Raw genomic sequence first — 17,668 nt, forward strand, 5'->3', positions numbered from 1 at the left:
ATAATGCCTCCCGCTATCTCTAATAAAATTGCCTATATCATCAGTTATAATACAATTGAACAAAACAGTAAAGAACAAAACCGACAAAACCAAAACATTGGAGACATTATAGGTCTTCAAAAGTAGATAATAGTCAACCAGAATGGGTGTCATAATGAATCTCACTATCTTCACAGCTGTTGCCTATACTTTCGAACCTGGAACTATCAAGCAAAACAGAATAGGCGACATCAGTCAAAACAAGATGGTGAGAGCAATACAGGGCTTTACATCAAGATAATGGAAAGTCAAAGTGGGTTACTATAATATATCCTGCTATTTTTTATTTATTTTCCCCTTAATTAAAAGGATAAAAATAAAAAAGTAAATAATGAAGTGGAGATTGAGATAAAAGAGGGCATAACAGCAAAACAGCACAGATCAAAATATAACCATTTAAGCAGAATAGTGTTTCACCACAAGATAATCCTGACATAAAAAGTAGTTACCATATTGTCTCTTTCCTTGAAATCTTTGAGTATAACTTCATATACTGTAGTATCAAATATATCAAAACAATGTAAAACCATTTAAGAGAATGACAGCATTACAGGGTATTTAGAATCAACTAACAGAAAATGAACAATGGTTTCTGTATAATCTCCTTGTCTTTAAAAGTTTTTGCTTATACTATCATACATAATAAAATCCAATAAGATACAACCTGTTTAGACCAATGGAGACAGAAGAACAAAAGCTTGATGAGACTTCAAAACAAGATGATACTAAATCAGTATTACCTATTAAGACATCATTTTCTCCAAAATAGCTGTTCCTATCATCCAATCTTCTCTGCCTCATTTCTGTTGAGCTCTTTTTCTGTCATTAGTTGTCAGTTTGTCTTCTTCATTTTGTTTTCTGCTCCATTCATTGTGGCCTCTCTGCCACTATTTCTGGATTCTTTGTATTTTTCTTTTTTAGAATATCCTGTAGTATTCTCTGTAGAGTTGAATATTCCCCTAGTTCCTCTTTATCCTGGAAGCACCTTGTTTTTCCATCAATTTCCAGGGATAGTTGTGCAGGATATATCAATCTTGGCTGGAGATTATTATCTTTCAAAGCTTGAATTATTTCCCCCCACACTCTTCGTGAATTGATGGTTTGTGCCAAGAAGTCTGCTGTAATTCTGATGGGTGTTCCCTTGTAAGTGATCTGTTTCTTGTCTCTGACGGCTTTTAATATTCTGTTCTTATATTGAATTTCTGGAATTTTAATTATTATATGCCTGGATGTTGCTCTGTTTGGGTTGTAGGTGGCTGGGGTCCTGTATGCTTCATACAACTGAGTATCTTTACCTTTTGCTAAATTAGGAAATTTCTCCTGGATTATTTCTGTGAGTAGCTTTTGTAGTTCATTTGTTTGTGTCCCTACTTCTTCTTTTATGTTCTTAATTCTTAAGTTATAGATCCTCTTATCATCTTCTAGTCTTTGTATTATTGCTGTTTGTTTCTTTGTTACTTTTAAGAAGTTTTTCATTTCATTCTCCCATATTACAAATCTGCCCTCCAGTTCAGATAGTCTATCCTTAGTTTCTTTCAAGCTGTTATGCCAATTTTCGATAGAGTTTTTAGTTTCCTGGTAGTCTCTTTGAACCTGCTTCACGTATTCTATGTTTTCTCTATTTTCTCCATCAAACAATTCTCCCCTCTTTTTCTGTTCTTCCATTCCACCATCTGTTTTTTCTTGGGTGGTGCTTAGCATTTCTCTAACTATTCTGCTTATTTCTAGCTTCAGGTCATTAATAACTTCATTTCTGAACTCATCTATGAGGCTCTTGAGATGGCGCTTTATGTCTGTTGGTGCGGTGTCCGCTATTGCCTGTTTCTCAGGATTGGGGGACGAAGGGCCTTTCTTGCTGTTCCCTCTTCCCATATTCTTTGTTCCTTACATATGCAAGCGTATATAGGAGGCCCAGCTTCCTTCCCTGTCAGCCACAGTCTGATTGAATTGCGCCGGCTAGGTGTTCCTGCCCACCGCAGCACACCAGGAAGTTGCAGACCAGGCAGCCTACGTGGGGCCCGCCCCTCCAGGCCACTGTCAGGCGCTAGGATCTGGGTTGTGCTAGCCTACTGGGTCTCGGCCAGCAGCGCCACGTGGGCTAGGCACTTCTCACCAATCCCGCTTGAGCGGGGGATACATGGCTGAAGTCACTGCAGCGCCCTGTTCCCGCAAGTCTGCCCAGTCCCAGAATATCCTCTGTTGGAGTCTCCTAAACTGTGGAAGAGCCTCAGTTTCTCTCACTCACCTCCCCGCAAGTCAATGCACAGCTCCCCGCCCATCCTGCTTTCAACTCCGTTCGCCAATTCCCGTTCTCAGAGCTTCCGCTCATCTCTCTCCCTGCCGAGCTGATGTAGACGCAGCCGCCGCGCGGCGGGAAACCCTAATTGCGGCTTCCAATGCCGCAGGCTCTAGCTTCCACACTGAGGCTTTTCTGTTCCTGTTATAGCACCAGGATTGCATTCCCAGTTGGTTTCTCTCAGCCCAGTTCGTTCTTGGGTCAGCAGGGCATATTTCCACTTGCTTATGATTCCTTACTCCACACCATTCTTGAATTCTAAGCTGGGTCTTTCAGAGAGCCTCCGTAGCTGCTGCTATCTGTCTGCCATGTTCTCCCCGTATTAACATTCTTAACATTCTAAACCAAACTATAAGACTAGAATAGGCAGTAAAATAATGAGACAAATCTTACCAACAAGTCGTTGTATTATTTCTGTGAATAAGTTGTCAGTAAACAACTGTGCATCTTTTCATCCTTCTAGAAAAGATTCAGACCTTCTACTGCCCCACTTATAAAAATCCATCCTACTGACCTTTCTGAAAATAATTTTGTATTGATTCAAATAATCTAGTAGTAATGATGCCTCTGAATTGTTTGGATTGAGTGCTTTTTCCTCTCTTAAAAGTAAAATTAAAATGGGGTGTTTAATGGTACCACCATGTAATCATAATAATTTCCAGAGATTTCAGCACAATAAATTCATTATTAAGTGATTGAAAATGTGAAAAGGTGACATCAGTAAGTATGGTATAGCTACAAAATAGAATATTAAATAGAGTGAATATGAAGGCATGCTGATGTCAAAAATTAAAGCATCATGATATATAATTACCAAACGGAAAAAGTACTGAGAGTATGCTGCTTTTTGTATAGAGATGTGAGAACGTATACTGTCACTTGCTTTTATAGGTGTGGAGAAATTTAAGAAAGAGAGATGAGTAATCATAGCAATTACCTGGCTGTTAGATGGCAAAGAATGAGCAAATTGGGCAGAAAAGACATTCCCTGAAAACTTTCTTACAAGTTTTAAATGTTTGAACCTTATGAATGAATTGTCTACTGAAAAAGTTGATTAAAAAAAACAAAGGGAAGAAAATCTAGGGGCATATTCACATTCAAGTTTCCTTTGAAAGTTTCGTACAATTTTACTTATAACTCGCAAGTGTAAATCTCTCAGCCTTATACTTTACTCTAATTTGAGTAACAAAAACCGGAATCCAGAATCTAGATGTACATGTAGTGTCTTGATTACTGTAGCTTTAAATGTTAAACAAGGTGAATTGCAGCTCTAACACAGATGGTACCCAGCTAGTGGGCATGTTTAAATATGAAAAATGATTAAAATGGTGAAATTTATTTTTTTGTTACCACAATGAGATATACAAAAAAATACAACTCAACTTTATAAAAATGAAAACTTTGAACTAGAATTATTTCCAACTGTAAGTTGTTGGTTTTCAATCATAAGAACAATATGACTTGTTACATTTTTGTAACGTGTATGTAAATGTGTATACATTTAGTTATGATTATTTCTGGCTGATGATTGTCTTCTCGCTGTCTTCACATGGTAAAAAGAGCAAGGAATCTCTCTCCACCCTCCTGTAATGGTGCCCATCCTGTTCATAAGGATCCCATCCCCCAAGACACTGCCTTTCCTAATGGCATCACTTCAAGGTTAAAACACCATGCATGAGTTTGGCTGGTGGGAGAGACAGACCTTCAGACAGCAGCATGAAACAAGAATGTATACCACCTGAGGGTTTATTTTAATGGGTGTCTGGAACTCTTTGGACAAAGACCAGCTATATAAAAATAGAAAAATGGACGGTTTGTATATCAGCGTGGTGGAAGTCAGTTCCATCTTGAATGGCACACATTTGAACAGTAAATCTCAGCAAAGAAGAGAGGATACCTGCAAATAAAACAGCAGCAAGAACTGGTGGACTTTACTCAGTGTTTTATGTGTCAAATACTGTGCTCAGTACTGTTTTGTTCTCTAAGTCCTCAGCAGTTCTCTGAGGCAGAGACAGTTGTTACAGTCTCTACAGATCAGAAAGTTTGGAAACCATCTAAATGTCCATCAGAATCAACATTCCGTAAATAAAATGTGATTTATCCATATTATGTAATGCCCTACAGACTTTTAATAATAGATCTGTCAAATAGAAAAAGATACTAGCAAAATGTTTTTGTGTAATAATAAGTACATTTGAAAACTTCTCTGTTATCCTTTCTTCCAGTAGACTCTGGTGTCTTTTGGTCCTCCAGCCTCTGGATCACATATTGATCTTATAATATCAAGGCCTAAAGTGGAGCCTTATATATTGATGTGCCATTTGTCAATTCAGTGAGTGAATGAGTGCATATAAAATGAAGAATCCTACTACTGTAAATTGCTTGAGAGTGTATTCACATGCTCTTGCTCTCTTGGTCTCTGTCTCCGTCTCTGTCTCTGTTTCTGTCTGTCTGTCTGTCTGTCTCTCCGTGTGTGTGTGTGTGTGTGTGTGTGTGTGTGTGTGTGTGTAGAAAATAAGATATTAGTTACTATTGGGATGTTATGATAGAGACTTTATAGAGTTTAGACAACAATGTTGATGATTTAAAGAAAACAATAAAAAGAACACGAGATGGTTCTAATTTAGGATTGAAAGGAAGGTGATTGTGATAGGACTGCAGATGCTGAATCCTGTGAGGAGGGAGAGATGAGAAGTTCTACTTGGGCTGGAGCTGAAAGCTCAGTCTCACCATGACAAGATAGCTTGTGAAGCAAAACTTCCAAGATGCTGGGTTTTTAGAGCTGAAGAATTATTGCGCCATCTAATAGTCCCTAACTATGCTCACCATGATTCAGCATGCATAGTGACTGTTTTAGAACTGAGCACTCTATCAGACAAATGGAAACATTATCCTAAATAGCCTATGATTCAAACAGAAGATGCCAATTTGTCCATTAGGATCTAGAAGCAGCCTCATTTGTTGTTGCTGAAATTGCATCTGTATTCTAGTATATGTTTTCATTTGCTTTTTAAAAATTCCATAATTGTTCTGAAGATTGTACATAATGACCCATCCTAAAAGTATTCCTCCTTTTGAAAAGTAAATACTGTGCTAGGCATCATCACTTTAATTTTTTGTTTTGTTGTTAGAAATCTTGGTGAGATTTGGAATAATTAATTTTCTTACCCTCTTGAGAAGCACTTAATTATAGGGTCATTATTAAATAAAAAAAATTTGTAATTTAAATGTGTATTTGCTTTTCCAGGGTTGTTACATATTTTCTCTAATATATTCATTTAAATCATGTGCAAGTCTGCCTGGAATGGCATTTTCATGATTCTGGGAACCATCCCTTTGATTGTATATTTATAGCTGATTTATATATTCTGGTGTTTCTTGCCTGCATCATACATAAATTGTAATAACACAGGGAATACCATAGAGAGAAACTGATGTTAAATCAAATGTTTTACAGCTTATTATTGGGAATGCTGGATTCATTACTATAAAGGAATTATATTTGATCAGTATTTTCAGAGGCCCCTAATACTGTAATTTATTGGTGCTTCTTGATGTTCTCTGTTAATTATACAGACTTAAATTTTGTTTTATTTTAATGATGTATAATACATGTTATAGTGAATCTTTTCGACATAGAAAAGAGTAACAAATATCCAATGCTGTTTTTGATTAGAACTATTAAGTCCAACAGCTCATGTTTAATGAACATAATGTTAATTATATAGTCAACTGGGTAGTTCATTCTCTACCAAAGAACACTGTATTAGAGTAAAGCTATTTCAAGGGGTGTGATGCAAAGGGAAATTGACCTACAAGAAAGAGAATACCCTTATGTGTGGATAAGAAGTCAAATGAATGGTTTTAATTCGCAATCATTTTTTGAAAACAGGAATATATAAAGAACTTTTATTTTTAGTTCCTCCTCTTCCTTTCACAGTTAAATGATGGAAAATGAGTCTCAGCCCTGAACTACTCTTATGCATCATTCAGAATAGCTCTGACAATGTAACCCTTCTGGTAGTCATGAGATTTATTACTTTCCATTCCTTGGTGTTCCATTACTCTGTCTACATTATCAAATTGATTAGTAGGCAGCGGCAATCAAGGAGAGAAAGGGGGCTGCTTGGAGCCAGCTGGTGTCTATCATTTTAATGAACTGCCTAGAGATAGTTAATATCGTCCTTGATTCTCATTGTAACTGATGGTGGCCAGATCTTGTTAAATGTTTTTTCTCTTATTTTATATTACAGGGCCCACTGGAAAATGATTTGGTAGTTCATGTAGCACTTGTAGCAGAGAGCCAACGGTATGAGTAGTATATTCTATTGTGGGCAGGGGAGGGAAATTGTTGCTTTATGCTTCCCATATTGACCATGGTAGTAGATACTAATTTCATTGGTCTCTTGACATGGTTTCAAGGATGTTATCATGTCATTTTAAGTGCCAGCACAACCTTATTTTTTCTATTTAAAAATACTTTTTCTTAGATGATGTGAATATTAAAAATTGTAGCCAGTGCTGGCGTTGCCTGGGGTAGAGTTTTAAGAAAGTAATGCAGATGCATTATAGGAATTCGAATTCCCAAAATTAGTATTCACCCTGATTGTCAGTCCTGAAGCTCACATGACCCTTTGGAAGCCACCTAGAGGATCTCTCTATTCTGTGCATGTGGCATATTACTGATATTACAAATTAATAGTATGTCATTGCCTTTTATCTCCCTCATACATTTCCTGAACTATAAATATATTATCAAAACAATGTGTTTCTCTTCTTTTCCCTTTAATTCTTTAGCCTTCAAGTTTTTCTTAATACATACGGTATTCAAACTCAGACTCCTCAACAAGTAGAGCCCATTCAGATATGGCCGCAGCAGGAGCTTGTTAAAGTAAGTGACTCTGGATCTTTCTGCTTTGTGGAGATAGCAGAGCTGGATGGTGGGACTTACTTTATAGACAGGATGCATAACTGAAATCCAATCTGAGATGAGTCATTAATCCCAAAGTTTCTAATTAAATTGGGAAGCCTACTTATTTTTCAACTAAAAAAAACCCTTCATTATGTATATTAAATTACATGGATTGTCAATTTCTGCTCTTTACTAAACTCTACTACTAACCATAGGCTAAGCACTTAAATAACAAATTTATCTTAATTTATTGTCATGTGTAAAATTATCCTTTATATTTTTGTTTAATTTTCCCCTTTATTAACTGTTTAAAAACTTCATATCTAAATATTTTTGATAGCCGCTACTTCCCTATTTGGAGTCTGAAGTAACTCCTTCCTCTTTAGTTGGTTGAGTCTCAAAGAAACTATAAAATAATATCTGAGTTTATTTTTAATGGAGAACATAAGTTTGGGATGAGACTAAAAGGTGACTTTTGAGCCTTTGACATACAGTTCTCTCAAATACCTGTGTTGTGTTTTTAGAGACAGGAAATTATTGTTTCTCACTGGTTATTCATAAACTACCAATTTTGTTTGGTAATTGTTAAAAAAAATAGAGGAACAGACTCCCCAGTGTTTGGCATAAGTGTTTACAGTCTGTCTGAAGTGGTTAATGTGTTGTTGGGGTTGATATAAGTGGTTGTGCTCAAAGCCTGCACGTTAAGAGGCAATGAAGGCTTAGAGGCTGGGGACACACAGTACAGAGGAAAACTGTTCTGGCAGTCAGGCTGAGCCTTGCCCAGAGGCAGCTCAAGTCAGAATTGAGACTTAGATCACCAGCAGCACCACCTTTTGTTGATCCTTAAGTCTCCCCTCAAACAAATTTAGAGCCAACTTCCCCATTCTTAATAGACAGATTAAGCGAAAACACAAAAATCCTTTAAGTAGTTTACACTTTAAAATCACACCACAATGTAAATAGTGAAGGAGGATAAACGAGACCAAAAGGGCATGGAGGAGCTACAAGCCAAGCAATGGCACAGCATCCAAGACTCCTGCATAGTGCACGTCTTCAGAGGCAGGCTGTTTTCATGGTCTCTCACAGAACATTCTAATGAATGGTAACAAAGCTTGAAACACATGAACTCAAACACATGAATGAAACACATAACTTCAAGTCTAGTTAATATTAGCCAAACTCTTATGGTAGGTGAGTCTGTACTGTACCAGATAACGTGGAGTCAAGATATGAAAAGCCAGCATGGCTAGCACATTACTTGAATATGATATTTTATTCATTCTCCAGCAAACACCTGCTAGTGCAGAATACTCAGATGAACTGTGAGTCTAGTGGTGTGAAAATAATAATTATAGTCTCTTTGATTACTGCTATAATAGATGGTTGTGCAAAGTGTGGAATCACAGAGGCAGTGGAAAGCATTTTGTTATGGAGGTGGTGAAGCCTTACAGCAGGTCTGACTTTGTTTGTCTTGTATTAGTTGATATTAACAAATGATTTGCACTTTGGGAGTGTGATACAACCAAGGTAAAATGTGATCAAGAACCAGTTACCCTGTGCGCATGTCAGGATGGTGGCTTATTCTTTGTGGCTGCAGCCTCCGTGTTCCAAACTAATGGCTTTTTGGGATTCATCCTCTAGATGTACGGCAGCACACTGTTCCTTATGAGTCAATCTTTTGAAAGTAAATGTATTGCTCTCAATCTTGGTTAATGCACATTTTCTTGCATCAGTAGCTGATCCTATTCTGAGAAGCTGAAGCTGCCTTCATTTTAATCTCTGAAAAGGATATAAGGAAAAATAGCAAAGAGCAGGGATTTTATGGTGTGTTGTTAGCGTTCATGATGTGGTGTCTGGTGTGACTTGCTTCAAGGTGATCTGGACACAGGATTGTGCTCTTGCAGACCTGGTGTGAAGCACTTCCACACTTGTAGGTGGTCATTGCTATATATTTCAGCACTTTAAACAGTGTGAGTGTGCACAGGTGGGGGCAGCAGATCTGCACCTTGGAATGCAGATCTGTCTACTTGGCAGAGACCTGCTGTCCCATAGTTGACACATTGAGAACAATCTTTTACTATAATAAAGAGTAATATTTAAAGGAACTCTCCCTAGATTGGTGTCTTTTAGCTTGTGCATGATTAATTAATATAACCACTTGTCTAAAAGCAATGTAAAATACTTTAGCATACATTTATTTCTGAAAAACTGAAAGTATTTGAGGGAAAGGGAGCTCCATCTACTGTTATGTGCTAGTTTCAAGGTTGCTGAGTATATCCTTATAGAGTACTTTTTTCTGGCCACTTGGCTTATACCATGCTTATTGCAGAATCAATATTCAAAGCACATGAAGCTCAGGAGGACACTCAGTTTTTCCCTCATTATCCATCAACTGTATCCTGAATACCAGCTATATGCCAGGCACAGTGCCAAGTCAGGAATGCTTTTATTTTCTAAGAATGTACAATTCTAAAGGAGAAAGAGAAGAGCTCACTCTGACACAACAGAATGAACAGAGAACTCTGGTAGCACATTAATTTTATGTATGATAAAGCTGCTATCTGCAGTCAGTTCATATCACAATCAAGAAATTGTGTAGAAACAGTTGGTTTGGGCCGGGGATTTAGCCTAGTGGCATAGTGCCTGCGTGGCAAGCATGAAGTCGTGAGTTCAATCTCTGGTGCCACCAAAAAAAAAAAAAAAAAAAAAAAAGAAAGAAAGAAAAGAAACAGTTTGATTTTCCATTTAAGAAAATTTAAATTTTTACCTGTCATCAAATTCCAGGCAGTTTAAAAATTTAAATATTTTAATGTGACTTAAATATAAAATCACTAGAGGAAAACTAGACTATATTTATAGCTGTTGGGAGGGAAAGTCCATTCTTAGAATGACAGCAGTGCCAAGAAGCAGTAAGAAAATGATTTAAAAATTTATCTAAATGTAGCATGAACTACCTAGTACATCAAAGGGGCTTATAAAATTTTCTGGTAGGGGCCGGGGATTTAGCTCAGTGGCATATAAGCGCCTGCCTGGCAAGTGCAAGGTCATGAGTTCAATCCCTGGTACTAAAAAATTTCCTAGTAGAAAAATGTTTATATTGAAATACTACATCTGGCATGTTTGACCTACCAGGCAGTCGTTCTCCCATTTCATAACAGCATTGAAGAAGTGCAAGCTGAATAAAATATTTGATTCAAAGAATAATATTCTCAAGATCTTTTACAAATCATAAAGAATAACAAATACCCAGTAAAAAAGGAACAAATAAAAAAAAGTATCAAACATACAGATAGCCACTTACTGTGCTGGAAAATGCTCACACATAAGAATTGAACATGGTACTCTTTTAACAAGTATTATTGTGACCCAAGACAGTGACAAAGAAGTCTGTGCACTGCAAAGGCAGTGTCAGTTTGTACATTATTTTTAGAGGGTGACCGGCTAGGCATTTTATTGCAAAGAGAAGATATATTCTCTGTGATCAAGGGAGTCTAGGACACAATTCTGGGATATAACTGTACACTGTCCAAAGATGTTATTGAATTCTCTTTAAGATAAAATTAGAGAGCTACCTTCATCAGAGAATTAGGATAAGGGAACGTCTAGGTTGAACTGAATGCTCAGCTCCAAAATTAACTTCTAATTCCTAATTAACTCCTAATTCCAAGATTTCTAAGGCTGTCTTCTTTTACCTTACAGAAATTCTGGAAGAATCTGCTTCATAGAGATGTTTCCCTGTCTTCTAATACTTTCACAGAATTTTTTCCCTAGTTACTATATTTCAGCTTTGAAATATGCAGTATAGAAAATGCATAGGTTCATTTTAATGTCTTAAAACTATAACGCCACAGTGTGAAATTTAAAAAAAAATGGGACACATTACAGATTATATATTGTTTGAACCCATTTATGTACTTATGCATATATTGATATATGTGTATAATATGAATATGTATTTATATACCTTTTAAAATCTGTGGTCCTATGTTTACTTTTGGTGTTTCCAGGGCTTACACAATAAATTATACCCTTTCAACATATAGGAAAGTCAAATAATTGCATAAAATATTGTGAAAATAAACAAGACCATATACTTTTGTTTATAAAACTCGTACAATCAGAAAAATGAAGATAATTCCATTTTGGAAGGAAATAACTTAAATGTGGATTAATGGCCTTTTTTTTTAAGTAGCTAGAATTTTTTAGTGACACAGAAAGTATTTGTGTCTTTTGAGTCCTTTTATGAGTCAAAGCCATGCATACTTTATATTATGACAACTGTTTCACTCTCAAAAACTCAGTTACTCCAAATCTAAACTGATTCCTGCAGCTTGCTGGTAGTCCTGATCTGTTTTTCTCCAAAAGATCATAAATTAACAGGCCAATAATCCCAGGAAGAAAATTGGTAAGAAAAGAGAAGAAGAGCAAAGCCAAGCAAAGCATGAAATTCTTGCCTCATTTACAAATTTGTGTCTTACAGGCTTATTTCCACCTGGGTATCAATGAAAAGCTAGGACTCTCTGGAAGGCCAGACAGGCCGATTGGCTGCCTCGGTACATCAAAGGTACTCAGAAAATTTCCTCATAGAGTAACATTTGCATTATAATATTTCCTGGGGCCGGGCGTGGTGGCGCACGCCTGTAGTCCCAGCTACTCGGGAGGCTGAGGTGGGAGGATCGCTTGAGTCCAGGAGTTCTGGGCTGCAGTGCGCTATGCCGATCGGGTGTCCGCACTAAGTTCGGCATCAATATGGTGACCTCCCGGGAGCAGGGGACCACCAGGTTGCCTAAGGAGGGGTGAACCGGCCCAGGTCGGAAACGGAGCAGGTCAAAACTCCCGTGCTGATCAGTAGTGGGATCGCGCCTGTGAATAGCCACTGCACTCCAGCCTGGGCAATATAGTGAGACCCTGTCTCTTAAAAAAAAAAAAAAAAAAAAAAAAAAAAAAATAATAATAATAATAATATTTCCTGGTAAAATGATATACCATTTATACCTGGGCTAATTATATGAATTATCATTTTCTGCAAGTAAATCTTCTATCACAGAAACTTTCTAAGAATAAATCATCATCTTGCTACGTTATTTCTAAGATTTGTGAAATGCCTTATTTATAGCAATATTTAGTCAAACACAGGTTTCACTCATCCTGTTGGGAGAGATCTACTTAGAGGTAGTCTATTAGCATACCGATTGAATCAAGAAACTTTTCAATAATATTGTATGAATTTTGTAAGTTATTTGGTCACTCAGATTTAAGCATCAGTTTTAACTTTTGTTGGGATTTATGGTATTCCACCTTTGCTTTGCTTTTAGTATATTTTGTATTTAATTTTTTATTTTTCTTTCCAGATTTATCGCATTCTAGGAAAGACTGTGGTTTGTTACCCTATCATCTTTGACTTAAGTGATTTCTACATGTCTCAAGATGTTTTACTGCTGATAGATGACATAAAGGTAGCTTCATAATACCTTTTGGTTGAAATGGGATGACGTTGTTTCCACTGATTTTATCATTGGTTGTTAAATTGAGTGTTCCTGAGTGTCTGTTACAATGAGTTAATGCAGTGTAAAAGTTGAAAATAAAGCATCACCTTTAGAGAAAGAATTTAGATTACTAGCAGCATTAGAATAATAGGTGAAATCTGTCCTACATAACGATATGCTGTGTTACATAATGTTGCCGTGTTGCCTTTCTACAAATTGAATGAAAAAATATAGTTTATAAGAGTAGAGAAACTATTTTTAAACTATTAAAATGGCAATAATCGTTTAACTCTTTTTGAACAAAAGTCAAATTAGCAAAATAGTTTTCTTACGAAGTATGCTCAGTAAGACCTCAACTCTAAGTCTGGAAGTTAAAATCTCCCCCACTACCCTTTTTATTTGCAGAGTAGAAAATCTTAGTGTCATATTCCACAGCATGAAATCTAGAGCCAGACTGCATTTGTTAAAATCTTGGCTCTGTCACCTAGCAGCTGTGTGTTCTTGGGCAAGTTATTTAACTGGGTAGTGCTGTCTTATCTGTAAGACTGGTTCATAGTAGAGCTGTTCTGAGAATTAAATAAGTTAGTATATATAAACCATTCAGACTGGGGCCTGGTGCTTGATGAAGTGTTATATAGATCTTTGATATGATTGGAAAGCTAGATAGATTGGTGGTAGAATGATGACCAGATAAATTATTTAGTCAGATAAATAATTCCCTCCATATTGCTGATGGTGTGAATAAATTCAGATGAATTTCCACTACCTGCTGTAGTATAAATCCATAGTAATATGGAGTGAAAATTATTCTTCTACATAATGAGACAGAGATGATTTTTTTCACTCTGGTACCATTCTTGAATTTTATTTTTTAGGCAGAGAGATAAAAAGCATACACATGTGAGCAAGTGCAAGAGAATGCATAGACAGTCACAGTAAGAGAGCCTTAAAATATGTATGGTGTGATTACTTTTAAGAGCAGTTTGATTAAAATGCTTTCTGTATTAAGTATTCTGACTTATCTAGGTTTTGATTATGTACTCTATTAATATGTGAGTATTGTTGATTTGGCCTCTTCTGGTTGAGGATCCTCATCTTCTTAGGTTCTATGCCATTACACCTTGCCTTGCTCTTATGTTTTGATAGAATGCACTACAGTTCATTAAACAATATTGGAAAATGCATGGACGCCCACTTTTTCTCGTTCTTATCCGGGAAGACAATATAAGGTAGGTCAATGAAAGAAGTGTGTGTATCTCATGGCCATTAACACTATGAACCCTTTGGAAGCGAGAATTCCTTGCACTTTTGCATATCTTAGTGTGTGGCATAGTACTTTACATATATAAAAGATAGTATTAGATTGTTAATTTCCCTCTTACTAATATGTTAGTTTTCTTCTTTATTACATTTTTCAGAGGTAGCCGGTTCAACCCCATATTAGATATGCTGGCAGCCTTTAAAAAAGGAATGATTGGAGGAGTCAAAGTCCATGTTGATCGTCTACAGGTAGTCTGTTAAATTTCAATATTTCTGTGTTCAGAACAGTTAATCTACAGTATAGTTGTACTTCTTAATATTTGTTCAGTTTAAGATTTTGACTTAGTTTTATTCTGTGCTTATCTTTTATTCCTGTTGTCACCATGTCAATTTATCTGATTACACTAGTGTTTCTTATACAGAATTATAAACCTTAGTAGTTCATTTTAAAATTCAAATTTGCATTTGAAGAATCTTGAGCCCATATATAGTGATGAAATGACCTGTTGTATAATATAGGCAAGCTAGCTGACTTTTGGTCCAGTGCTCTTTTCCTTATTCTGCTGTGGCTTTCAGTCAGTGTCCTCCTTCCGTTCAAATAGCACAGTGTGGCCTTATCTTCACAGTTGCTGACTCACTTGGAAACCTGCTTTGATTCTCTGCTAGCCCCTCCCCCAGTTACCTTCTCAACAGCTTTTGTGCCTCAGCCATACAGATTAATTGCTTTATCCTGGACCTACTGTTCCCACCATTTCCTCTCCTTGAAATAACCTTTTTCTTTCAAGCTCCATGGGCTTTGAAGTTTTAACAAACTTTAAAGACTAATTCTACAAAATATCTCAAGCTAAAAATGACACTTCTCCTCTTTTATGACCTTTAACCTTAAACTACTCAAATTGTACTCCATATGGACTAATGTCATTTTCTGTAAAACAATTGGGACTGTCATATTGGGTCTTTATTCATATGGAGTAAGAAAGAAAATTGATAAAGAAGGACGAACATAGGTAGTGTTATAAATAACATCTTTACATATCCTGACCAGTGGTTGTATTTTGTATACCTGATGGATTTTTATATAAACAATAATATTTCCCATGTCTTTTGTTGCTTTGTCTTACTGTAAATCTTCCTGGGCAGTTTCTTTGATTTTTATCTTGCAGCTTTTCTATTGAGTTTTGGTAACCATATTTTAAAATTTCCTTTTTCGTAGTAATCTGCTTTTGTTTTATATATGTTATACTTTGTGTTCTTAACTAGAAATTTTTTTAAAAGTTTCCTCTCATGTGCATTCTGTCTTTCAGATTTCATCTTCTGTCTTTCACATTAAAGGTATTTGCCAGATAATCTGGCAGTCTTTAGCTATCCCTTCATTTTTAAAAGTAAAAAGTTTATAGGAAGTTGTATTGTGGAGAAAAGGTTCATGCCTTGATGAAGTCTCCTGTAAAATGATGTAATGGCAAAGGCTTTTAGAGGGAAGCTTCAATTGTCAATATCTGGAGATTTTTTTCTGTGAGGCTCTTCAGTGTCTCCAGAAATAAACATCCAATCTCATAAATAAAGGATGTATGATTTGCTTCTGGATGCTGAGATCATTGGGGGAGAAGGGAGCCCAGGGTCCTACTGTGAAGTGTTGAACTTTCACCTCTGATCCTTGCAGTTCCTGCTCTCTACTGTGCCTTGCACTCCTGTGTGTAATATCTTCCCTCAAAATTAGGGAAGTGGAAGCAGACACTACGTCAAGGCTTTGAAGGGGAGTCAGAAATAATTCAGTCCTCATAAACAGTACAAAATATCATCCAGACCCTGAAAGTATTTCTCCAGTGATTCATGCAGTGTCTCTGTTTCATTTAAAAACTGCCTGGCAAATTAGGAGAGGTGATCAAACAAGAGCGAAGATGAAACACAACAGAAATAGACCTGTATATTTAAGAAATCAGATAAAAATTTGTAGATCTTTATTAAGAACTTTAACTATAAAAAAGAAATAAAACAGAAGTTCTAAAGGGAAATTTCAATCACTAAAATTTAGAACTCAAACAGTGTAGTAGGCACTTACTCTATTTGATGACACAGCATAGCTAATTGGTAAGAGGCCTCAGCATAAACTCAAAACTTGAAAAAAACATAAGCTGATGGTTTTATAGTTTATTTAACAAACATTTTGGTTATAATTAAATTAGAATATCACCTCAGGTCACACAAAAATACATTTTAGGTGTATTAGTTGATTTAATATTAAAAGCAAAGTGTAAAAATTTTATTATAATTTTTTAAAGAAATTAAAATATTTTCTGGCTTTCACTTTCAACATATAGTAATTGTCAGTTGGGCATTTAAAAAATGACAGATTCTCATTTCTGGGCTAAATTTGACTTATATTGCTTTAAAGTTGAGTATTCCATTTTTGCAAACATTTCTAATTCATTTGAAGAATCATAGACAAATTAAAAAGTGCAAAAAGTGGTAACATTCTTTCTTAAGACAATGAATTGAAGATTTCTTGTTTGGATTTTTAATGTCAAGGGCAACATAAGGTTTTAAAGTTGAGAAGAAACCCTTTTCTCCATCACCTGATATTGGGGAACTTTTTACTTATATATCCTTGTACACAAAGTTCAAATTGTGCCAGACTTTGAGATAATTTACAGATACCCAACTGGAGCCTTGCATGGGAACGTGACTGCTGCAGCCCTGAGACAGTCACTGTAGAGAGGAGGCAAAGCTCACACCTGCCCATTCTTGTGTCAGAATTCTTTACATTCAAGCACCTGAACTTTCATCGCTGTAGTCTAAGAAGCAGAATTTGATATCCATTTCGTACTTTGTCTTATTTTTAGTTGTGCTTTAAGAGTTAGAGAGGGGTCAGTAGTTTTGTTTTTCATCCTTAAAAGAGTTTTCTATCTTAAAAAATACAAGTGAAGGCACATCATCCTCTTTTTTTTTTTTTTTCTCTTTTTTTTTAAATTAAAAGTGTTCTATCAAAAACAAAACGTTAGCTCGACATGGGAGTCTGAGGCAGGAATCCCAGCTATTCAGAAGGCTAAGAGGCAGGAAAATCACATATTTGTGGACAGCCTGGGCAACTTAGTGACACTCTGCTTCACAATAAAAGGGTGGCGCGGGGGGTTAGTGGTAGATTAGCTCTGGGCTCAATTCCTAGTACTGCTGCCTCCAGATTTCAAATATCCTTCATGATGAGCATCCATTCTCACAATTGCATTTAAAACAGTTTTGTCATTAAGAATATCCTTACACAAACCAGGAAGGCTTAGATCTCTTGACACGGCCAAAGACAAGAGTAATTGTAAGATGTAGGAGGTTATTGCCAGCAGAACAGAGCACATTCTTTTATAGTAAACATTTTAGCTTTATAAGTAAAAGGAGTACACTAAAACAGTGATATAAAGTACAGTGGAGTAGATACATTAGCCAGCAGTATGTTTGTTTACACCAGCATCACCACAGACATGACTAATACACTGTACATGGCAACTGTACCACATCAGTGCATGACAGGAATTTTTAATTCTAGAAGAATCTTATGAGACCACTGCCATATATGATGTCTGTTGTTGATCCAAATATCATAATATGGCACATACTTACATATAATTGCTCTTTTTTAGGATTATAATCATCAGTCATCTAAATCAGCAATATTTTAGAAGATTT

General features: G+C 36.2%; 1 protein-coding gene across 4 annotated transcripts in view; it reads left to right on the top strand.

Moving 5' to 3' along the window:
• Phkb (phosphorylase kinase regulatory subunit beta) overlaps nt 1-17,668 on the top strand; it is a 224,650-nt gene that overhangs the window by 169,226 nt on the left and 37,756 nt on the right. For all 4 annotated transcript variants that reach the window (XM_063249300.1, XM_063249299.1, XM_063249301.1 and 1 more), the window contains 6 exons: nt 6,589-6,644; nt 7,133-7,226; nt 11,728-11,811; nt 12,599-12,703; nt 13,880-13,962; nt 14,152-14,242. In XM_063249300.1, the coding sequence (XP_063105370.1) occupies nt 6,589-6,644; nt 7,133-7,226; nt 11,728-11,811; nt 12,599-12,703; nt 13,880-13,962; nt 14,152-14,242 (513 nt within the window). The remainder of the gene's footprint in view (nt 1-6,588; nt 6,645-7,132; nt 7,227-11,727; nt 11,812-12,598; nt 12,704-13,879; nt 13,963-14,151; nt 14,243-17,668) is intronic.

This window comes from Cavia porcellus, unplaced genomic scaffold, assembly GCF_034190915.1.
Source record: "Cavia porcellus strain 051 isolate PalLab524CR breed Dunkin Hartley unplaced genomic scaffold, mCavPor4.1 scaffold_5, whole genome shotgun sequence".
Classification (NCBI taxonomy): domain Eukaryota; kingdom Metazoa; phylum Chordata; class Mammalia; order Rodentia; family Caviidae; genus Cavia; species Cavia porcellus.